Raw genomic sequence first — 24,821 nt, forward strand, 5'->3', positions numbered from 1 at the left:
CTTACCAGTATGCATCTGTTCTTGGCATGTAGAGCTGCAGATCTACACACGCCCGCCCGCCTCCCCGGCTACCATTATCTGTTCCAGTTTATCTTATTTAGATACAACACACATGGGCATCTTCACTGTTTATTACTACGCTCCATCATTTCCCTGCTGGCGAAAAACAATCTGAGGATGGAGCCGAAGCCCATGCGCGATGCGATCCAAAGGAGGAGTCACCGACCCCGTGACTTCCAAAGACTTTCCAAGAGGAAAAACAACTGCAAACATCCGGGCCCAACACCAGATGGCGATCTATGCACAAGTGTGTAGATCTGCAGCTCTACATGCCAAGAACAGATGCATACTGGTAAGTAGCATATTCCTTCTCCTTGTTTTTTCCCCTTTCCATATGTGCTGCATTTTGCAGCACACATAAAAAGAGGAAAATGCCTCCAATTATTGTTTTTGGGCAGGAAGATGCCCCTTCATGCACAAAAACAATCATGCCAACAACACAGACACCCTTACACTATGGTGCAAGGATGTCAGCGTTGGCATATGGCTGCTAATTATCCACTGGTGCTGGCTGAATGGACAGGAATACACTGTATCTTGTAAATATGGTGCATTCCTGGTCTTTCTATTTGGCGTAGGCCAGAACAGCAAAATGACTTGTGGCATTGCCCTACTCCAATTCCTTGTAAATAAGCACCTGAGTCTCTGGACCTATCATCTTCATTCAAAATATACTCACCTGTAACCCAAACCTTATGCCCTCTTTTATTCTCCTCTAAACACACCTTGCCAAGTGGGTAAGGCCACTGCCTCATAAGGCGGCTACATTGCAGTGAGTAACTCTCCCCCTCGTGTGGGTCTCAAATCCTTACATCACCTTTCATACTCTTTGAGGCATCACACCTTTTAAAGCTAGGGTTGCACAGGAAAAGCCAGATAAGATACCCACCTGGAATGCTTTTTGTCCTCCTTGATATCACAAATGTCACCCCACCTTGGGAAAAAGACTTGCCTAACATATACAGCACAGTCACATCCAAGCTCTCCCACATGACACCATACTCAATGGTGTTACCAACTTTCCTGACAGCTGTTTGAACAACAGATCGTCATTATCTGGCCAGCTCATAAAAATTCTTGGCACCTCATTCCCATCCCACAACCTACAGTAATCAGATTGTGAAGGAGACTGCCCCTTCATTACCTTCAACAACCTACAGTCTAAATGGTGCTTGCGTCCTGGACTTCTGTCCACATAAATGTGAACATTCAAAATCTGTATGAGCTTATTGTCCTGTAAGCCTTACCTTCTACTGCTAATTCAGAAAGGAAATTCAATATATGGACTACAGCTGCAGAAGTTGGATGTAACTGCAAACACCAGCCAGTCCATTTACTCTAGGCTGTCCTATAACTCTTGTGCATTCCTGGTGCCTAAGACTCTTAGAGGAGCGTGGCAGTCTTTTCCCAAAATCTCTCCTATTCACCATCTCTCCCTGGAATTCTCCAAGCCATTAGCTGCAGAATATCCTGCTGCGCCAACAGATGTGTTTCACCTGACAAGTTCATCAGTATTGTCAGGTAGTGAGGTAAGATTGCCTGCGGATTCACAGAAAATTCCAAAAGATCCAGCTACGATACATATGTTGACCACCATAGGGCGCTTAAAATTAGTTTCACCACAGTACATCTGACTTGAACTACCATCCTCTCAGTCATTCTGAATGCATAATTCACATTGCTCCCCAGGTTCTCGAGGGAGGCAGGCATCTGTTTCCACAGCTCTTGAATTGCGTCTCCAACTGAAATACTTCTGCAGCTGAAGTTTTTAGTCTGAATCAAAAAGGTCCACTTGGCATGAACCCCAATAATTTTGCAACCCCTGCACCAGTAAGGGCATCAATCTCAAGTTGCTCAAACTTACTAGATGCCTTGAATCAGAGTCCGCCACATGGTTGCCTAGAGGTGGCAGATACTTTACCCACCCTGAGATCTGGAATTTCAAACAAAAATTCCAGAATTCCTTTGCAGATCGGCCAACATCTTTGATCTTGCACCCCCTAAATGATTGAGGTATTACACCGTTGATAAATTGTCCTGTCTCAGAAGGACTCTACAATGAGCTCTGTCTTTCGTTAAGGTTTTCACAAGAAATTAACCTGCCATTAACTACAGACAATTTATATGTAGATTCAAACATGGGCCGCCTGTTGATACTATGCATCAAAGTGCCCCCTGCCTAAATGGTTGACATTCAAATCTATCACTATATCTGTCTTGGCCCTGAAGATGGCATGGTCATTCCAAGCCTCTTATTTGACTGAGCCACCATTGAAGCTCCGTGTTGGCCTCCTGAGACCACAGCACCTTGTCGGCATAAGAAAGACCCCTTCGTAAATGGAGTATTCATTCTCTGTAGCGCTCAATAGTGAAAGAGTCGTGGAAATGTCGCTCGTATTGAGGCTGACAGTCTGCCCACTATCTGGACAAGTCCCTCAGCAGAATCTGCGGTTTGAGCAGCACTTTCCTGATTGCCTTCCAGAAGTCTCAAGACTATTTGTATTGAATTGTAGTAAATATATCGTGAACACCAAAAACTCCATCTCCTGAGGGTGGATCAGGATCGGTTTCTCCCATTTGATCCTAAACCCTAAGTATCATATTTAGAATTTGGCGCATGGGATACTCCGTCACATTAATACAAGTGGTGTTGGATATAATGCTTGAAATACGATGGACGGGATAACCGTCACATTTGTGATGGAGTATATTTGGCACATGGGATACTCCGCCACATTACTACAAGTAATGTTGGATATAATGCTTGAAATACGATGGACGGGATATCCGTCACGTTACTGATGGAATATTCTCTCTGCCAAACATTAAATGAGGCTGTAAGTCCTGTAGTGAAAAGATTGCCATTTCCTCATGTTATTTAAGTATACTCTTGTCCTGTGCCAAGAATAGCATATCGTCCAGATAAAAGGATATTACTTACCCCTCTGCACCTTTGCCAAAGAATTTTCTCAATGAGGATTACGCTTTCTTTAAGGCTCTGTAAGTACCAACAAATGTTGTACTCTCCTTGAGTAAAGGATCCTCAAATCATTGGTCCAGGGCCACTGATCCAGCCTTTGTTATTGCAAGAACACCCAGGTTGGGTTTGACCTTTAGGAGGAAACCTTTTTGCCTTTCTGCTGCCAGTGCTCAATTCACATTGCCCAGGAAGCATACTGCCCTTTGGGCCCATCCCTTCACTATACAAGGTTCACACAGGGTTCCTTATTTTTTTTGCCTCCTCCGCCAAACTTAGCATCTTTGCCTGGAGTCCACAAATGTCTAGCACACATTCTTAGCAGCCATGGAAGGACCTTTCTTTGCTCTTATTAATGATCGTAGACATGGATGTAGGAAGTTTTGTATGCCCCTGTGAGGGTCACAGCCACCTTACCTTCCTTGTTCAGGCATGGGCATTCTACCCACGGCTTATTTCGGGCTTCCCTGTTAAAGGGCGGCTTTAACCTTGTGGACAATTAGGCATCCAATTTCTGGGACAAAGATAGTTTGAGAAACTGGGGTGTACTATCATCTCAGGGATGAAGTTCTCTTGTCTCTCCTCCCCTTGATGAGGATCCTCTGAGCCACCTTTATTGCCTTCTCTTTAGGGAGACCTCAGTCTTCTCCAGCATTGGACAGTCGTCGTAGTGGGTGTCCTATGGGACACCCACTACGACGACGAGGATGATTCAAGCATGTGAATCTATAAAAGATACCAATACTGGAGAACCGTAGTTACAGGTAAGTAACTCATTTTCTTCTCCAAGATTGGATCTTTCATAGATCTGGTCTGAAAGAAGTGGCTTTCGACCGCCTCTGTTTCCGTAGGACTTCTGCTCCTGCCAGCCTTCTAAAACCTGTGGACGCAATGTTCATGGCACAGCCAATTATCTCGGAGGAGGCACGCTCTCCTTCTTGTAGGATCTTTTTGGCTTCGACTTTGGCATCTTCTGAAAGACAATCAAGATATGATGCGATGTCTGAACACATTTGGTGTGCATAGCTTCATAGCACTGCCGAGTTTGATGCTCGCACTGTGAGTGCCGACATAGAGAGGTGCTTTCCAATATTGTCAAGGCGCCTACCTTCCTTATCAGGAGGTGCTGAAATAGGTGCAGATGGATTTTGAAGCGGTACTGGGCTGCTTGGGGTGACTAGGGAGTCAGGTTTTGGATGTCCGATAAGGCAGGCTGAATAATCTTCAAGGGTCTTATATTTTTTGTCTAGGAGTGGTAACACTGCAGCCACTGTGGCAGGGTTTTTCATTGTCTATATACCTTCCACCCACATGTAGTCTACAATAGGAATCGCTCTGACACTCTTACAGAAGGTTTCCTTAAAATCATATACAATGCAGTCAGCTTGCTTAGTAGTCATCGGAAGGTCAAACCTTTTTGTTGCTCTCTCTAGGAGATTATGGAAATCCATGGCTGGTGGCTTTGGAGATTATTGAGTCGGAATGAGGTAATCATTACACTCGGTGTGGATATCTCGAAGTTCCCTTTCTCCCCAATCATCTGAATATGAGGTATCATGCACAGGTAAGGTTCTGGACTGTGGAGAATGGCTTGCGAAGGAAGGCTGTTGGGATATTCTGCAGAGTTTGCAGAGTGGAAGGCTGTACATGAGGAGTTTTTGAAGGCGCTGTAACCTGTCTAGGTGAGGTAGTTGTAGGCAAGAAGCGATTGTGGTAATTCACCAACATCATTTGTAGTCCCACTAAGAGGGCGGGATGATGCAAGAATGTGAATCTATGAAAGGTGCCAATACTGGAGAACTTCAGTTACAGATAAGTAACTTATTTGCATATTGGATTATAAGGCGTGCCCCACCGCCCAGTGGTGGTGGAGTGGGTGGTCACGCTAGCTTAGTTTGCCTTCTCCTGTTGGGGAGGTAAGTGTTGCCCTGTGATCGCGACCTCAGGCCCAGCTTGTCTTAGCAAGGATAGAGGCGTCTGCTTCACTCTACAGGAGCATATGCAGCTGCTGCCTTTATTAATAACATAGGTGTCCTTGGTAACGCGTAACACGTCTCTCTCACTGTCAGCACAGTGCCGGTCACACCGAAGATCTCAACATTCTCATCAGCCAGGTTGCCCCTATCTAGAATCAAAGCAATTTGGTCATATACAGTCATATTAAATTATCAAACCAAACGTGGCGCTTTCCTGTAAAAATACAGGGGCACAAAATAGACCAATTTTCTCAGCCAGCGAGCAGCCAAGAAAAGAGAAAGCAGAATTCCTGACAAGGGACATTATAGTGGATAAATGACTCTGATTGGCTGTTTGTGTTTGGTGTACCTTGTTTGTGTTTACTACAGGTTCATGGGTACTGTAGTTTTTTGTAAGAAATGTGTTGATTTGTTCTTTGCTGCTGGTGAGAACTGAAGATTTGAGAAGTATAATAGAAGCCCCCGTTTCTTGCTATAAAATCGGGGACTTAATATGAAAAAATACAGTAAAGCAAGAAAGGCTTTCTTTACTTTCAGAGAACACGTTTTCTATATAAATCCCCTGTAATCCTTAAATACTATACTGAACCCATTCTGTCAACAATATTAATTTATATCTACTAATTCAAAATGTATGCCTTTTGGTAACAAAGTGCTATGCCATGGTCAGAAGGAGAAATGTTGGGTGCTTGGTAAAACAAATAAATACTTACATTTTACAGCAGTAGGCTATAAGTATAAACTTGAAGAAAGGCCCCAAGACATGTCATTGTCTCAGGTACATTTAAGCAGTTAGGCCTTCATTGCACAGGTTCCATATAGAATGTTCTAATTGGCAACCCTTTCAAATCTGAAATCATGGTGATCAAAGTTTACCAGGTGAGGTAATTAGTTTTGCCCTTTAAAATGGGGCATGATATGCATATTCTGGTGCTTTGTACAGCAAAATTCACAGGAACCGGGCATTTCCGCCGGTAAATTGCTGAGGTTTCACCTGCCAAAATTCACAAAGTTAAGCAAGGGATGGGGTAATTACTACAAAACCTGTAATTATGAGCAAGGGGTTCCTCATAAAGAGGTCCTTAGAAAGATTCTAAGGATTGTCGAGGGCCATGAGAAACAGATTGACCTCTCAGTCCAAATAACTACTACCACAAAGTCACTTACAGTGAGTAGAAAAACCTGTACAGAGAACAATAATAAACCACTATCGACAGAGGTCCTCTGGAATGAGTCTGTTTGACTTGACACCATCTTACTTAACTGACATAATAAACTATTATATTTAAAACGGGAGATACTGTCATCCTTCCAGATATCAATTCAGTTTAAGTAGCTCACCTGGCCATAAAGGGAGGTCTCTGTTTCTTGGTGACGCTGTGTAACCACCTAGACCATTCTATTTTAAGCACTCATTAAGAAACCTGGATGAAAAAAGCTCTGCAGCAATGGATCTTTCATAGCTTCAAATGCTTGAATTATTCCCCAGCGCCTGGGTGGGAACTTTTGGTAGTCAGTGTGAAGATGGCAGTTTATCAGTACAGCAGTAATATTGAAAACATATGAGTAAACAGCCATAGAGCCGTTGAGAAGTGTGGCTCACTGGTTAGAGGAGGCAGACCTGGAAGCAGAGGTCAGCCCGGGACCAGGGTTCAATTCCCGGCTCGGCTGGGTCTTGAGTCCATAAATGTCCATGGACTCGATAATTCTCGCTCCAGTGCATACTCGATTCATGGGTTCACACTCTGCGACTCTGGGCAATAGCTTGCTTAATCTCCACATGGGCCCCTCGCGGCGGGATGCCTGGCTTTCACCTTGCGGATGCCCTGCCGGGTTATCTCACAGGGGAATACCAGGACGGGTTCCCTAAGCAAGCGCTTAGAGACCGCTTGGTGATTTGCGCTATATAAATTCCTGCACATTTACATTTACATTTATAGAGCCCAGTTAGTCACCCACCTCGTTCCAGCCCTTCTCAGAGGCTCCAAATGCCAGATTTGTTACCCCCTGGTGTCATGCAACATTACAATCCTCTGTGCTCTGCTAGGTTACTCTTCAGCTAAACACATAAGTTGATCTCTTCATTTAATGTGAGCAGATCGCGTTCGTCCCTTGAAGTACAAGGTGCTGAGGTACACTGTTCATTTTAATTACTGGAAACTAGGCTGAATCCTCACATTTAAGGACTCCTTTTAAGCCACGTGAGGTAGGTGGGGCCAATAAGGTATATATTGAGGACCCTTACACAAAATGTATTTTTTGTCTGCATAAATCTGACCATAAACCAAAAGATTGCAGCATATGTGCAACCTTTAGTACCAAAACCTTAAAGGAAAGAGAGGGAAGGCAGGTGAATTGTTCGACAAAAGTGCTTTGAAATGAAAAAGGGCAAATTGGAAACATCTGCATCAAGATGCAGATTGTGGTGCTACCTCAGAACCCAGTGTAACACTCAGTCAGAGGCCTTCTGCTCCTGCTGTGAAAAGATAGACTTCTGGTCCTAGTACGGTCGCCCTTCAACCTCTAGAGGCGTACAGTCGAAGAAGAAGCGGGGCATTAGGTCTGCACCTCCACCGTCCACGAGTAAGCCATAGACTCCATTGCCAGTGAATCTTTTGACAAATGACATCAACATCAAACCAGTTCTGAAATCAGATTAAGCATTCTTAAGCAATCCGAAAATGGGACTGAACAACTCTCTGCGTCCCAGGTAAGGGATCACCTAAACCCCCACTCACTGGATCCATCCACAAGATCCACAGTGAATCAAGCATATAGCCTCAATAACTACTAAAGCATATGCACATTTTTATGCTGTCTCATGCTCCCACAAGGATCCGTGTGCTTGCACCCCTGCCATTTGGTCTGCAAGATATTATTTGAGAGGTGCCCAAATATTTCTGGTTGTGAGATAGTAGGCATATATACATCAGACTTTGATGTGATTAAGCAAACTGTCCTTTGGCAAAAAATTGAAAAGCGATTAAATAGTTGTTAGATCATGCTCTGCAAGCATCACTTTTTGGAAATTCGACTGATAGACAAATAATATCTGGCTGTTATTCTTGAAAACCTTTACACGTGGGCTCTTTCCTTTCCATCTTCCCACCGCCTGACGATGGAGAACAATAAGGTGTTATATTTGGGTGTTCACATGTGCTTTTATGGACTATATTGGCCGAATAAAGAGCTATTGACTTGACTTGAGGTGTTCAATGTTCAAATACCCTCTACTTATTCACACTCAACATTCCAAGCAACTTTTTCCACAGCGATAAGGCGTTTTCCATTCTTATTCACATGGAAGAGGAAACCAAAGATTAATTTGTAGGCCTCAGTTAAGGGAGTGCCATAAGGGCCAGAATTGAGGAAGCAAGTGTTAGCAGACATTTTAGCTGGTGACAGGAATATTCTAGCAAGGGTGCTTTCAATGAACCCTACGCTGGAAAGTTATTGCTGATGATGAATGACCTAATATTGCCCTCTTTCACCCCAGTAGTCTCTATTTTAAGTCCAGAATTATGCATTGTGAGGTTCAAAGTGCCTAAATGAGCATAATTAAAAGAAAATGCTTCTCTTTCACTTATAACTGTTCTTAAGCAATCTTTTTGTAAGAAATCACAATATGAAAGTTCAATCAAATCTGAAATTCCCACTGAAACATTAGCTTCTCATAAGACTTCTTCCTTTGAGATTCTCGGAACTTTCTCCACAGGCAAGGCCGACGCCCCCTCACCTGACATCTGCCATGGCTGAGAATATTCTCGCTGCAGCCTGTGAAAGCGAGACCCGAAAAGCAGCGAAACGAATGAGGCTGGAAATATATCAAAGCTCACAGGTAAGGGTCACACTATTTGTTTCAAAGATATTTCAACTGTTGGTAGGGTCAATAGGAGATGAATGTGAAATGGCATCCTCACTAGGGAGAAAGAGGAGACTCTGCTCTTTAAGGGCTGGGAGATTAAAGGTAGAGAGGAACACTGCTGTCGGTAAAGCAGTGAATGCTGAGGATGCTTAGGCTATTAAATGTAGGATTCGGCTAGGAGTAGCCAGGCAGAGGAATTGTGAAGCACCTCCTACCCTTGGCCTCTCTTTTGATTCCCCTGTCTCTAACGGTTACTGCCCCTGGACTTGGATTTTAAAGGTAGAAAGAGGAACAGAAAGTGAGCAGGCTTTTCAAAGGCCTGTTTAGTTTATGTGGTTGTTGGAAACTGCCCACTCCCACTCCGCAGGGTGGTGGTGGACCTTCCCGACACAATGGGGTAGCTTGGCTCGAGTGGTCAGGAAACAGGCGCAGTGCTAAGCATACAATATACCCATACAATAACCATGCGTGCATCCGTTCCAAAAACGACTCTACACCGTAAAAATTATGAAAATATTCTTCTTTATCTTTTTCTCTTAGTTGCTGATTGGGAAAATAAATAACAATCACAATATACAAGTTTCAATTAGTGCAGGTCAAATAAATATTGGCTGTTTGATGAAATAAATAGGGGTGATCATAAATAACAGGGCATAAATACAAGTGCAATATATACAGACAATTAAATACTTTGAGGCGATAAATACTGTACCAATAAATATTGTACACCATCAAGTCCTGTGGACCTATAAATCTAGTGCAGCAATAAATAGATAAAAACTCAATAAATACAGTATCCCCAATAAATAATTAAAAGTATACAGCAACACTCATGAATCAGATGACACTTCAATTCTTAAGGGCTGATTTGGCCCAGGCACAGCTTGTAGGGTGTGGAAGGCTTGAGGGGGGGCTACTCCCTGGCTGGGACAAGGCTGAGGCCTAAACTGAGGTAGATCAAAGGGGGGAATACCAATGCCCTGGCTTTCCTTCTCCACACAACCTCTCTAGGTTAGTCCCAGTTCGCCCCAGGCACAGTCAGGTGGGTTTCAGCACCTCCCTAGCCCCTTAGAGTAGTCTCTCAGGTCTCCACAGGGCCTTAGGCGCCCTCTACTCCACTTACTGCCCTTTTCTGATGTTCCGACGCCGCTGGAGTCGTGTCGACGCCGTGAGGCGGTTCCGGTTCGGTCTCGGCGGCCTCGGCACAATGTCAGTTCTTTGACGACGCCGGCAGGCGGCTCCGGTCCGACGTCGGTGGCCTCGGTTCGATCTCGACCTCCGAATCGACGGCGTCGGGCAGTCTCTTCACGAAGTCGACTTCGGGCGGCTCCGGTCCGATGGCGCTCTCGGCTCCGATGACGTCGGCCGGCCTGGCCTCGCTGTCGACTTCCGGCGACTCCGGGGTGCGATCCTCACCCCCGACCTCCGGTGTTCCTCCTCACAGGTTCCGGGCGACTCCGGAGTGCGATCCTCACTCCCGACCTCCGGTGCTCCTCTACCTCGGTCTCCGACGACTCCGGAGGGCGGACTTCACTCCTCCGATGACGCCGCTCGCTCGACCTCGGTTCACCTCCTTCTCGACCCTTGGTATTCCTCTCGACCTCCGCCGGCGCCCTCTTACGACCTCAGGCGGCTCCGGGTACGACGTCTGCCACCTCAGTCAGCGCCGCTTCTCCACCTCGGGCTCCAGGTCTTCGGCTACTCGACGCCAGGCTCCAGGGAAACCAGTTCTCAGGTCAGAATCTTGCTGTCTTCTTGGTTCTAAGGCCTGTTCCTGCTGTCCAGGTCCTTAGGATGGTTTTCTTCTGTCTTCTCCCCACACAGGGCTATAGGCTGGGATCCATCAGTAGGGACAAGTATCAAGGGTGGGTTTATGGACCCCACTCCAGGCACAAGTTTCCACCCCTGCTGCTTCACTCCTTCCTCCTTCACTGTTGTGCTCCTCTCTCTTCACCAGTCAGGTGCCAACTGCCAGCTCCAACTGCCAACTCACTCTCTTATCCTCCCAACATTCTAAACGGTTTCCAACTGTCACACAGTTCTGGAATCTCCTGGAAGGTTCTGGAAGGTGCTGGTAGGTTCCAGTGGATGCTGGTGATGTCACAGGAGGCCACCATTTTGTGCTTCAGGCCCTCAGACAGAAGTTTCAGGGGTAGCTAAAATGGCTCCCTGAATCTGTAGCAACACTAAAAAGTCTGGTGGTTCCCAAAAAGGAAAAATTCAAACAGGGTTTGAGGCAAAAGTGGGACAAAATAAATAATGATGAGGAGGGACCACCCAAAGGGCTGACAGGTCTAACACGCGTCCCCCCCAGCTGAAAGTGGGGAGAGCTACCCAACCCCTTGGGAGTTCTCATCACTAAGGCGGAAATACCTTGAGAGACCGTCTGCATTGGCGTGGTCCACTCCAGGCCGATGTTCCAACTGAAAGTCCATTACCTGTAGGGAAATAGACCACCTCAACAACTTGGGATTCTCCCCCTTCATTTGCATCAGCCAACGAAGGGGTCTGTGGTCGGTCTGAACCAGGAAGTGCGAGCCAAACAGGTATGGCCGCAACTTCTTCAGAGCCCATACCACTGCAAAGGCTTCACGCTCTATTGCACTCCACTTCTGTTCCCTGGGAAGTAGTCTCCTGGATAGGAAGACCACGGGTTGATCCAGACCCTCTTCGTTGAGTTGCGATAACACTGCCCCAATGCCATGTTCTGATGCATCTGTCTGGACAATGAACTTCTTGGAAAAGTCTGGGGCCCGTAAGACCGGGGCCTCGCACATGGCTTTCTTCAATCTCTCAAAGGCTTGCTGACAAGCCTCCGTCCAGACTACCCGTCGAGGTTGTTTCTTGGACGTGAGCTCCGTGAGAGGGGCTACGATGGTACCGTACCCCTTCACGAAGCGGCGATAGTATCCCGTGAGGCCCAAAAATGCTCGGACCTCAGTCTGTGTCTTGGGGGGTTCCCAGGCCATGATGGCCTCGATCTTCGCCTGGAGGGGCTGCACCGTTCCCCTACCCACCAAGTGTCCAAGGTACACTACCGACCCCTGCCCGATCTGGCACTTGCTGGCCTTGATCGTCAATCCAGCTTGTCTCAGGGCCTGGAGAACAGCTTGCAGGTGACGCAAGTGATCCTCCCAGCTGTTACTGAAGACGGCTATGTCATCCAGATAAGCAGCAGAGAAACTCTCCATTCCGGTGAGGATCTGGTTTACCAGGCGCTGAAACGTGGCAGGTGCGTTCTTGAGCCCAAAGGGCATCACACAGAACTGGTAGTGGCCATTGGGCGTGGAGAAGGCTGACCTTTCCCTTGCTCCATCAGTCAAGGAGATCTGCCAGTACCCTGAAGTAAGGTCAAAGGTACTTAGATATTGGGCAGCTCCCAGCCGGTCAATTAATTCATCCGCCCTAGGGATCGGATGAGCATCAGTCTTTGTCACTGAATTCAGTCCCCGGTAGTCCACACAGAACCTCAGTTCTGGTTGGGCACCCGGTGGTGCAGCTTTTGGTACTAACACCACCGGACTGGACCAGGGGCTGCTAGAAGGTTCAATCACTCCTAGCTCCAGCATCTTAGTGACTTCACTATGAATGCTGGCCTTCACCTTGTCTGACATCCGGTAGATCTTGGACTTCACAGGTGGGCTGTCTCCTGTGTCCACGTCATGGACGCACAGGTGAGTCCTACCCGGGACAAGGGAGAACAACGAAGAGTACTGCCCCAGGACCTGGCGACAGTCCTCCTGCTGTTCAGGAGTTAGAGATGGGGAGAGAATCACTCCCTCCACCGACCCATCCTTTTCCTGAGACGCAAACAGATCAGGGAGAGGCTCGCTTTCCACGTCCTCTCCTCCGTCAGTCACCATCATCAAGATGACTTCGGGCCTCTCGTGGTGGGGTTTGAGGCGGTTGGCATGCAGCACCCGCAGGGGCTGACGAGGGGTCTTCAGGTCCACCAAGTAGGTAGCCTTACCCTTCTTCTCCAACACCTCAAAGGGTCCTGACCAGCGATCCTGGAGGGCACTAAGCTCTCCTGGTTCGATCACCCACACCTTCTGGCCAGGCTCCAACTCCACCGGGTGAGCGTTGTGGTCATACCACGCCTTCATCACTGCTTGGCTGGCTTCCAAGTTGTCAGAAGCTTGCTTCCACAACTTAGCCATTTGGCTCCGGAAGGCCAGCATGTAGCTCACCACATCCTGGGGGAGCTTTCTGGGAGTTCTTTCCCATCCGTCTCTCACCAGGTTAAGAGGTCCACGTACAGGGTGCCCATACAGAAGCTCGAAGGGGCTGAAGCCCACTCCCTTCTGTGGCACTTCCCTGTAAGAGAAAAGTAGACAGGGTAGGAGGACGTCCCATTTCCTCCGCAGGCTCTCAGGCAGACTTCTGATCATGCCTTTCAAGGTTTTATTAAACCTCTCCACCAGACCATTGGTCTGGGGGTGGTAAGGAGTCGTGAACCGGTAGGTCACTCCACACTCCTTCCACATTGCCCGCATATATGCTGACATGAAGTTGGTCCCCCTGTCGGACACAACTTCCTTGGGAAAACCCACTCGGGTAAAGATTCCCATCAGGGCCCTAGCCACAACAGGTGCTGTTATGGTCCTCAGAGGTATTGCCTCTGGGTACCGTGTGGCATGATCCACCAGAACCAGGATAAACCTGTGACCAGCTGTAGTCGGTGGATCTAATGGACCCACAATGTCGATGCCCACCCTTTCAAAGGGGGTGCTAACGACAGGAAGTGGTTCCAGGGGAGCTTTCAGCTTCACCCCTGTTTTCCCACTGGCTTGGCAAGACACACATGTCCGGCAGTAGGTATCGGACGTCACTTTCATCTGAGGCCAATAAAAGTGTGGGACAAGACGGGCGAAGGTCTTGTCTTGCCCCAGGTGTCCTGCCAATGGTATCTCGTGAGCCAACTCTAAAAGGAAGGCTCGGTAACGTTGAGGAACTACCAAGGCTCGTGACGATCCATGTAGGGGTGCCTTGGGTTCACTGTAGAGGAGGCCATCCTCCCAGTAAACACTGTAGTTCCCTTCAACGTTCCCTGCTGCCTGGGCTTCGGCCTGTCGCCTCAGCCCCTCAAGGGTAGGGCACTCCCTCTGGCCCTGGCAGAATTCCTCCCTGGACGGGCCTCCCTCCACGTGCCACTCGGCCGGGATGGGTAAGTCCTCCAGGTTGGTAACGTCCCCCTCCGCAGACTCCTGGCCCACCACCTCCGGTGGCCTATCCGTCCTACGGGGTGGAGACGCCGAGGCAGGCTCCTCCTGTCCTCGGTTCTTCCCTTGACTGGCAGCTGGCTGGGCCTTTGTTCCAGGCTCCAGCCGGAATGAACTCCCTCTTCGGGTAGTCTCGGACCTTGTGCTAACACAGGCCCAGTCAGGTGTACCCAGCATCTCGGTGTGAGTCCGGTATTCCACCTCCTTCCAAGCGTTGTGCTCCATGTCATTGCCCAGCAGACAATCGACTGGCACGGCAGGGCTTACGGCAACTCGAAGTGAACCTGCAACCCCCCCCCATTCAAAGGGAACCTCGGCCACGGGATAGTGGCCTGTTCTGCCGTCAGCCATCGCGGCTGGGTGGAGTACATCGGGAATTACCTGCTCTGGAGACACCAGTTGGCTACGCACCATAGTCATACTGGCTCCTGTGTCTCTCAGAGCCTCCCCTCTTTGGCCGTTGATGGTGATCCACTGCCCATACTTTGCAGTATTTGCGGGCACCTGGATCTTAGGAACCATCTCCCGTTCTCCCAGGGACACTAAAGTGACTCCCGCCCACTCCCTTCCCTTAGTTAAGGGCATCTCCTCCCCGAGCACTACACTAGCTACTCCGGGGGGCTTTCCTCCAGTGGGAGGGGGTGATCGTTTCTGACACTTCGGATCTCCTTTATAGTGTCCAACGCCACCGCACTCGTAGCAATGGACAACCCTTGGCTGCTGACTCTGGCCAGGATTAGGGTTTCTGGGTGGGTTAGCCTTAGAGGTGAACCCTGTTCCCTTCCCTTGGAAGTTATTTTGGGGGCCTTTGGAGAACTCCTTTTTCTTTTCCCCTCCCTCTTTCTTCTGGGGGGCGCCCTGTCCGGCCTTTTGAGTATCCCCTCCAGTCCCCCTTGTGGACACCCGGGTACTAGCCCAAATGTCCGCCTCCTCAGCAAGCTTCCGGGGACTGGTCAGCTTGCTATCCACCAGGTGTTGCCGCAGTTCAGGGAAACATTTCTCGAGCAGGTGTTCCTTCAGTACTAGGTCAAACAACTCCTCGTAGTTCCTCACTTCACTGCCCTGAATCCAACCTTCCATTGCCTTCTTCGCATAGTCCAGGAAGTCCACCCAATTCTGCGTGCCCAGCTTGTGACTACCCCTGAACTTCTGTCTGTACTTTTCAGGTGTTAGTCCAAACTTTCTGATGAGCGCCAGTTTCATGGTGGGGTAGTGGTTCTGCTCATCCTCTTCGAGGGCCAATAAAGCATCCCTACCAGCTGGAGGCATGTACTTGTACAATCCCCCTCCCCAGTACTTCTCCGGAACCCCATGGGCCCTCAGTGAGACCTCATAGGCCGCTAGCCACTTGGCGATATCGTCGCCCACTCCATAGCTAGCCACTATGTCCTTTGGCAGGTAAGGTTTGGATTCCCTGGTGTTCTCTTGGGTTTGGCTGCCACCATTAGGAACAGGTTGTGCCCCGATTCTCAAGATCTGAAGATCTATTTCTTTCAGTCGCAATTCGTGGGCCATCCTCTGCTCCTCCTTTTCCTTTTCCAGCCTTGCTAAGTCCCATGTGAGCTGTCTTTTCTCCCTCCGGTCCGTTAGCTCCACTTCAGACAAGCCACCGCTAGAGGCACTGCTGCCCTTCCTAGAAATGGTTCTGGGCCCTGCTGACAGGTTCCCCACCTCAGGTTGGTACATCTCAGCCCCCTCAGGGTCAGGCTCTCCATCCCTGTCTTCCTCCTCAGCCTTGCTTTCCCTGCGTGCCTCCCACCAAGCCCTTAAGCTGGTTTGAAGTGCACCCTTCTTTGCTCCTGGGGGACAGTACACCCCCTCTCGCTGGCAAAACTCCCTGAGTTGGGCCACAGTGTACGTGTCTAGATTTTCAAGAACAAACTCCATCTTGCCCACTCAGGTTAGAGGACAGGTTTTTGTGCAGTAACTATGCAGGGGGGTACCTTTAATAATACCTCCTCCCACCACCAGAGTAAATTTGGAAAAAACAAAAACCCACAATTAGGAAGGCCGCTGTGAGAAAACTCCCGGTGTAGGCCTATGGACTACCCACAGTTATTGTTGAGTATACGTAGGCACAGCTCTATCCCACCACTGAACACCAATTTATGTTGGAAACTGCCCACTCCCACTCCGCAGGGTGGTGGTGGACCTTCCCGACACAATGGGGTAGCTTGGCTCGAGTGGTCAGGAAACAGGCGCAGTGCTAAGCATACAATATACCCATACAATAACCATGCGTGCATCCGTTCCAAAAACGACTCTACACCGTAAAAATTATGAAAATATTCTTCTTTATCTTTTTCTCTTAGTTGCTGATTGGGAAAATAAATAACAATCACAATATACAAGTTTCAATTAGTGCAGGTCAAATAAATATTGGCTGTTTGATGAAATAAATAGGGGTGATCATAAATAACAGGGCATAAATACAAGTGCAATATATACAGACAATTAAATACTTTGAGGCGATAAATACTGTACCAATAAATATTGTACACCATCAAGTCCTGTGGACCTATAAATCTAGTGCAGCAATAAATAGATAAAAACTCAATAAATACAGTATCCCCAATAAATAATTAAAAGTATACAGCAACACTCATGAATCAGATGACACTTCAATTCTTAAGGGCTGATTTGGCCCAGGCACAGCTTGTAGGGTGTGGAAGGCTTGCGGGGGGGCTACTCCCTGGCTGGGACAAGGCTGAGGCCTAAACTGAGGTAGATCAAAGGGGGGAATACCAATGCCCTGGCTTTCCTTCTCCACACAACCTCTCTAGGTTAGTCCCAGTTCGCCCCAGGCACAGTCAGGTGGGTTTCAGCACCTCCCTAGCCCCTTAGAGTAGTCTCTCAGGTCTCCACAGGGCCTTAGGCGCCCTCTACTCCACTTACTGCCCTTTTCTGATGTTCCGACGCCGCTGGAGTCGTGTCGACGCCGTGAGGCGGTTCCGGTTCGGTCTCGGCGGCCTCGGCACAATGTCAGTTCTTTGACGACGCCGGCAGGCGGCTCCGGTCCGACGTCGGTGGCCTCGGTTCGATCTCGACCTCCGAATCGACGGCGTCGGGCAGTCTCTTCACGAAGTCGACTTCGGGCGGCTCCGGTCCGATGGCGCTCTCGGCTCCGATGACGTCGGCCGGCCTGGCCTCGCTGTCGACTTCCGGCGACTCCGGGGTGCGATCCTCACCCCCGACCTCCGGTGTTCCTCCTCACAGGTTCCGGGCGACTCCGGAGTGCGATCCTCACTCCCGACCTCCGGTGCTCCTCTACCTCGGTCTCCGACGACTCCGGAGGGCGGACTTCACTCCTCCGATGACGCCGCTCGCTCGACCTCGGTTCACCTCCTTCTCGACCCTTGGTATTCCTCTCGACCTCCGCCGGCGCCCTCTTACGACCTCAGGCGGCTCCGGGTACGACGTCTGCCACCTCAGTCAGCGCCGCTTCTCCACCTCGGGCTCCAGGTCTTCGGCTACTCGACGCCAGGCTCCAGGGAAACCAGTTCTCAGGTCAGAATCTTGCTGTCTTCTTGGTTCTAAGGCCTGTTCCTGCTGTCCAGGTCCTTAGGATGGTTTTCTTCTGTCTTCTCCCCACACAGGGCTATAGGCTGGGATCCATCAGTAGGGACAAGTATCAAGGGTGGGTTTATGGACCCCACTCCAGGCACAAGTTTCCACCCCTGCTGCTTCACTCCTTCCTCCTTCACTGTTGTGCTCCTCTCTCTTCACCAGTCAGGTGCCAACTGCCAGCTCCAACTGCCAACTCACTCTCTTATCCTCCCAACATTCTAAACGGTTTCCAACTGTCACACAGTTCTGGAATCTCCTGGAAGGTTCTGGAAGGTGCTGGTAGGTTCCAGTGGATGCTGGTGATGTCACAGGAGGCCACCATTTTGTGCTTCAGGCCCTCAGACAGAAGTTTCAGGGGTAGCTAAAATGGCTCCCTGAATCTGTAGCAACACTAAAAAGTCTGGTGGTTCCCAAAAAGGAAAAATTCAAACAGGGTTTGAGGCAAAAGTGGGACAAAATAAATAATGATGAGGAGGGACCACCCAAAGGGCTGACAGGTCTAACAGTGGTAGATACTCCTTTTCCTTCCCTTGTACTCTCATCAATAATTAGCAGGCAGTCAAGGGGCTAGGGGTGGCTTTGGTGGTCAACCATGTGATATCTGAGTGTCATTCGGTATGTAATGTCACTTCTACAACCCCTGTAATTTGGATGAATTGACATCCATGCTGTTATCTTGTATGCTGTATGTTAATCCTGAAGGAAGAAGAAGGGGGGACGTAGTGGTATCGTTCGCATTGAACTTAACACCTTAGCACTGTTATGGGTGGGGTAAGAATCCCTTCTAATCAGGAAGTAGAAATGAAAGCTGTTGCTTTTCTGAGTGAACATTACTAGTGGTGGGAGAGTATCAGTAAGAACTGCTGTTCTGTTGCTTACTATGCAGCTATAAGACATGCTTTAATTGTAGAAAGAATGATACTTCTGAAGTGCGAGTAGAAGTAAGCATGACTAACTGCGCAAGTGTGACTAGTGATGTAGGAGTAACCAACACTATTGTGGGGAGAGCAGCACTTGTAATATAAAGCCAGAGGGAGCACTACTAACTTTGGGCAACGGGTACTTCTAAAGGAGAAGTCCACCTTGCTATTGTTATGAGGTGAGTGAGACATCTTATTTTGGGGTAGGTGTTAGCCTTGCTATCTAATGATGAAGGATTTGGTGGTCCAAGCTGTATTTGAAGATATGGGAATAGCATCATTCACTGTTATGATGGTGCAGTTAGTACTTTTGGTTTTGAATTTGCAGTAAGAGCTTATAACACATGAGCAGTGTTTCTAATGTAGGAGTGAGCACTGCTATTCTTGGATGTAGGTGTAAGCATTGGTCTTGTCACGGGACAAGTGATATTTCTGATGTAGGTATGAGCACTGCTCTCGTTATGAGGTGAGTGGTACTTATGATGTAGAAATGAGGACTAACGTAAAGTAGGTAGTAATTCTGATCTAGGTGTGGACACTGCTATAGTTACAGGACAAGTCGTACTTCTGATATAGGGGTGAGCTATGTTTTTGGTAAGGTATGAGTCATACACCTCCATCTGATGTAGGAATGAGAGCTTCTGTAAATGAGGGTGAAGTGGTACCTCTGATGTAGAAGTGAGCACTGCTGTCATGTGACGTGCTGTTGTAGAACGTTTCACTTGTGATGTAGTTGTACGCACTGCTATTGTTGTGGGATGTGTGGTACTCATAATGTAGGCATGTGTGCTGCTTGTTGTGGATAGAGTTGTACATCTGATGTTGTTAGGTGTAAAATAAGCTCTTGTGTGGTAAGTGGTACTTGTTCTTTTGACATTTGACTAGGCATTACCAACATTAGCGAGTGATACTTCTGATGTGACCTGGAGAAAATAATACATCATGAAGTAAGAATAAGCTTTGCCAACAACTTCTAGTGTAGGTGTAGGCAGAAGCAGTGGAATTATTTAGCAAATCGTGCATCTAATGTGAGAGTAACACAGGGCACTGTTGAGTGTGCAAATCTGAGTAGACCTAGAAAGCACTGCAGATTTAATCTGATAGAGACTTCTAGCCACCGATTCCTTACCACAGAATTATCTCCAGGGGTCAGACTGGGTCTGAAATCTTTTAGTGAGTAGTACCGCTGCACTCAGTTAGGTGGCATTGTTGGGCTCTGCCTGGCATCGTCAGCGTTGTCCCCACCAAAATTAACGTGGGCGGTGCCTATGTAGGTGCCATGCCAGCGCGCTGACGTCAGTACTTTTCTTTACATGCCAATAAGTGAAGATCCGGAGAGAGCTACCCTCAGTCAATTTTTGACTGGCTTTTTTTCGTCTTTTGTTGAAGTCTTTTTTTAGAGATCTTCTCCTGGTGTGGCAGGGATGTCCACTAGGAAGGCCATCTTCAAGCCCTACGGCTCCTTTCATTGACGGATGCCAAGTATGAACCTGCACCTTGTTTACCTCTGGTGCCCTGACCACGGCATGAAGACCTGCGCCGATTGCCGTACCATGCACCCCAAGGCCTTGAGGAAGCAGTCCCTCAAGCTTCTTGCCCCTAGATATGCGATGCTGCAAAGTTCTCGATCCCGATTGAGAGGAAGGTCCTAGAATCGGTCACAGAGCCCAAGATCCTTCTCACAGTCAAAGTCGTTTTGGCATTCAGGTAAGTCCCACAAGAAAAGGAAGAATAAGAAGTCGAAAAGGTCTTCGACTTCACCCAACCTGCAGCGTTCTATAGATGAAATGAGTGAGCGTTGTCATTCATCCCTGGCTCCGTGGTTGAGCCTGTGCTGCGCATCCTAGGAGTGGGCGGAATTTGCGTAGTCGCGCTACGCAAAGCTCTGCGAAATGGTAAAAAATCTCCGCGAACACGCAGAATTGCTTTTTCGCGATGCTTTTTTCCTGTTCGCGATCGCTGTGTGCATGCTCGGGGGGAAATATCTTGCGAACACGCATTTTGAGAAAGCGAACAAGCAAAAAATTCTGCGACGCCGCGGAATGCAGAATTTTGGGCAATTACGCGTTCTGTGTGGAAATCAAAATTAGCCAAATTCCACAAGCGGAACGGAATTTACCGCCCAGGCCTAGCGCCTCCCTGAGTTTCCAGGAGACGGTACGACCCCCACCAAACTTCGAGAGTTTTATGAAGCCATGGACCTCATATTTCGGTGGCCCATCCCTGCTGGTGCGCCTTAAGGCCACACGGATTAGGAAGGGTCTCAAACTGGTTCTCTTCCAGCAGGTCTGTCTCCTGCACCAGTTGGGTCCCTGGGGATCCACAGATTCGGTCATACCACCTAGACCTTCCCCAGCGCCGGTACCCATGCCGATGCTGCCGGCACTGCGGACTCCCTCCAGAGGCACCATTTCAATTCCAATCCCCAACTGCGACACGGAGCCAGAGGGGCATCATTTCACGCCAACTCTGGCACCAACTGGAGCCATTCCTTCCAGGCCAGAGCCCGAGCCCTATTCCTATGGGCTAGGATTTGGGGAGGATTGAGAGGGGTCGCTGGACCCTGAAAAATACCAGCCCCTAGATCCCACCAAGGACTGGTGTGAGGACTTGGAGGCCAGTGGACTGGACACTTCCCCAGATACTGGCATTCTTTCTCCTCCTGTCGTGGGTATGGAGGAGGGAGCATCATTTGCTATGGTGGTGAGAAGGGGATCAAGGTCCTGGATCTTAGCCTACCCTCAGTGGCAGTCAAGAATAACGCCTTGACAGAAGTGCTCCAGCTGGGAGTGACCCCCCCTCGAAACCGAATCTCCAATTTAATGAAGCCCTCACAGACGTCCTACTTACGACGTCCAAACCCAGCACAGGGACTCCTGTGAACAGGACAATTGCCCGCCTCTTAGGACCTCCAGTTCCTCATGCAACACCCTGCCATGGAGAGCTTGGTCCTCCAAGCCTTTAATGCCTGTGTAAATCCTGGTGTGTTCCCTACCGCCCCACGGGTAGGGAATCCAAGAGGCTGGACATGTGAGGCAAGAAAATGTTTTCTTCCACCAGCATGGCACTGTGGTCCGTGAAACTTGCATGCCTTTTGGACCCTTACACCCATGCGCTACGGGATTCGGTTGTGCAGGTGCTGCCCATGGTTCCAGCGCACGCCCGGGCCATACTTTCCCAAGCTGTTGCTGATGGGAGAGACGCAGCTAAGCACAAGCTTACTATCAGATAGGGACTGGATGTGGACTGGATACCACCAACTCTCTAGGCAGATCGATTTAATTGGCGGTGGCCTTATGGTGGCACACCTGGCTGAGAACGACTGGCTTTTTGGGGAATGTCCAATCATCTCTTTTTCTTTGAAAGCAATCATCTCTTATGGACATGCCGTTTTGATGGCTCTCATTTCTTCGGAAACAAGGTAGACTCAGCGCTGGAGCGCTTCAAGGACAGCAGAGTTATGGCGAGGTCCTTGGGTCTTTTTATGGCCCCTCGCCAGCCCAGTCCGCCTTTCGCTTCTTTTGTGACCACAGAAGGGGCCTCTAGCCAAGTCTTTACCCACCACAGCACGCATCCTTTTTAGCCTCTGCGTGGCCAAGGACGCAGTCCCATTTTTCTAATATTATAATTTCCCTGTTATGGGCAAGTTTATCTTATAACAGGGGCCCCTTTATTTTCAAGGACACATTCCCCACAGACCCCGTGGGTCGGGGCAGCGAGAGGCCATGCCAGTCCACCACTTCCCTGGCAGCCACAGCCTCCAAACCCCTTTGGTTTGTCTTATTCCCATAATGAAACCCATTGGGAGGCAGGATACACCATCACCTGCCCCACTGAAGGTCTATAACATCAGACCGCTGGGTTCTTCAGTTTGTCCGATTGGGCTACTCCCTCCCCTTCATGACTATTCCTCCACCCGTGTCACCTACTTGAGACAAGCTGGCAGAGGACTACCTCTCCTTGCTCTGCCAGGAAGTGACGGCTCTCTTGGCTAAGGGAGCCATAGAGAGGGAGCCAAAGCCAGAAGTAGGTCGTGGTTGTTATTCCCGCTACTTATGGGTGCCCAAGAAGGACGGAGGCCTTCATTCTATCCTAGACCAGCGCCCTCTCAATTTTTTCCTCAAGAAGGCGAAGTTCAAAGTCATGTCTGCCCTGGACCCTGTAGACTGGATTGCAGTGTTGGACTTGCAGGATGAGTACTTCCACATCCTTATCCTGTCTGCCCACAGACGCTACCTGTGGTTCACGACGGAGCACTTCCAGTACACTCTGCTTCCTTTTGGCCTTACCAGCGCCCCTCAGGTGTTCACCAAAGTGATGGCTGTGGTTGCAGCTCATCTATGGAGATCAGGGGTGCCAGTCTTCCCCTGTCTCGACGACTAATTGTTGAAGACGGGCTCACCCCAGACTGTCGTTTTTCACCTCAAGACTCTGGCGGACTTCCTGCACTCACTCGGTATCACTATCAACTTGCCTAAGTCACACCTAACTCCTTCCCAGACACTCCCTTTCATCGCAGCTATTCTGGACACTGTGCAGTTTCGAGCCTATCCTCCCGAAGGACGAGTCCAGAATATTCAGGCTATGATATTGATGTTTCAGCCTCTATCCTGGATTTCGATGAGACTGACTCTGCGACTGCTAGGTCTCACGACCTCCTGCATCCCGCTTGTTACAAGCCCGCGTGTGAGAGACCTCTGCAGTAGGTCCAGAAGTTCGGGTAATCCCTCTCAAATGATCCAGATCTCTAAGGGAGCTGCAAAAGATATGCAGTGGTGGTTAACGAACTGTGATTGGGTCAGCAGCAGACCACTCTCCCTTCCCCAACCAGATCTGACAGTGGTGACAGGTGCATGACTCCTGGGATGGGGCAGCCATCTGTGAGAAGTGGAGATCAAAGGCCTCTGGTCTCCAATGGATTTCGGATCCGTCTGGCATCAAAAGCCTTTTGACCCACCATCAAGAGAAGGCTAGTGCAGGTGTTCACGGATAACACCACTGCCATGTGGTACTGCAACAGACAGTGCAGGGAGGGGTCGTGGACCCTCTGTCAAGAGGCCCTGCATCTCTGGACATGGCTGGAACCACAGGGTATTTCCCTGGTGGTTCAACACCTGGCCGGCTCTCTGAATACCGGGGCAGACAAACTCAGCCGAACATCCCTTGCAGATCACGAATGGCATCTCCATCCAGAGATGGTACAAGGTCTCCTTCAGCAGTGGGAAGAGCCTTGGTTAGATCTGTTCGCCGCCGCAGGGAATGCACAATGTAAGCAGTTCTGCGCACTGGAATTTCCAAGGCGTCTCTTGCTTGGAGACGCTTTTCATCTCAAGTGGACCTCAGGCCTCCTGTATGCCTTTCCGCCCATATCACTCCAGACCAGAGTTCCCAAGAAGATCAGGGATGACCGGGCCCTAGACATTCTTGTGGCTCCGGACTGGGCTCGGAGAGTTTTGTATCTCGTGCTGTTAAGCATGGCCATTGGTCCCTCGATCAGGCTGCCCATTTGGAGGATGTTCTGTTGCAGCAGAATGAGAGGATTCTCTGCCCAAACGTGTCAATGCTCTGCCTTCACGCGTGGAGATTAAGCGGCGACAGTTGACAGTGTCTAACCTTCCGCCCACAGTGTCTTGACAGCCAAGCATCCCTCTACCAGGACAGTATACGCATGCCGTTGGGGCAAGTTTGTGCCATGGTGTGCAGAGCAACAGGTTGATCCTATCCTGTTCCCCTGTCTCAGGTCCTTTTTATCTTTCTCTTGCCCAGCAGGGCTCTACTCTAGACAACCTAGAGGGATATCTTTCTGCAATCTCAGCCTTTCTGCGGTTGCCTGATCAACCATCCCTCTTCAAATCTCCTATTGTACTTAGGTTCTTGAAAGGTTTGCAACACGTTTACACCTTCACCTTTCATCATGCCTCAGTGGGACCTTAATCTGGTCTCGACTTTTCTGATGTGTGCTTTCTTTGAGCCATTGCACAATTGTCCTCTCCTTACCATCAAGACTCCCTTACTGGCGACAATAACATCTGCCCGAAGGGTCACTGAGCTTCCTGCTTTGTCATCCAAGCCTCCTTACCTGAACATCTACCCAGACAAGCTGGTTATTCATAAGAGGGCTTCCTGTCTGCCAGAAGTTGTCACTCCTTTCCCTGTAGCCCTGTTCATCACCCTGCCTACCTTTTATGCTCTGCCAAATCCCTCTAAGGAAGAGGAGTGACTTCACCAACTGCA

At 49.1% G+C, this 24,821-nt stretch overlaps 1 protein-coding gene across 2 annotated transcripts in view; it reads left to right on the top strand.

Moving 5' to 3' along the window:
• NOL4L (nucleolar protein 4 like) overlaps positions 1–24,821 on the top strand; it is a 463,439-nt gene that overhangs the window by 391,366 nt on the left and 47,252 nt on the right. For both annotated transcript variants that reach the window (XM_085619487.1, XM_085619488.1), the window contains one exon: positions 8,729–8,851. In XM_085619487.1, coding sequence (XP_085475613.1) covers positions 8,729–8,851 — 123 coding nt within the window. The remainder of the gene's footprint in view (positions 1–8,728; positions 8,852–24,821) is intronic.

Source organism: Triturus cristatus, chromosome 7 (genome assembly GCF_964204655.1).
Source record: "Triturus cristatus chromosome 7, aTriCri1.1, whole genome shotgun sequence".
Taxonomy (NCBI): Eukaryota; Metazoa; Chordata; class Amphibia; order Caudata; family Salamandridae; genus Triturus; species Triturus cristatus.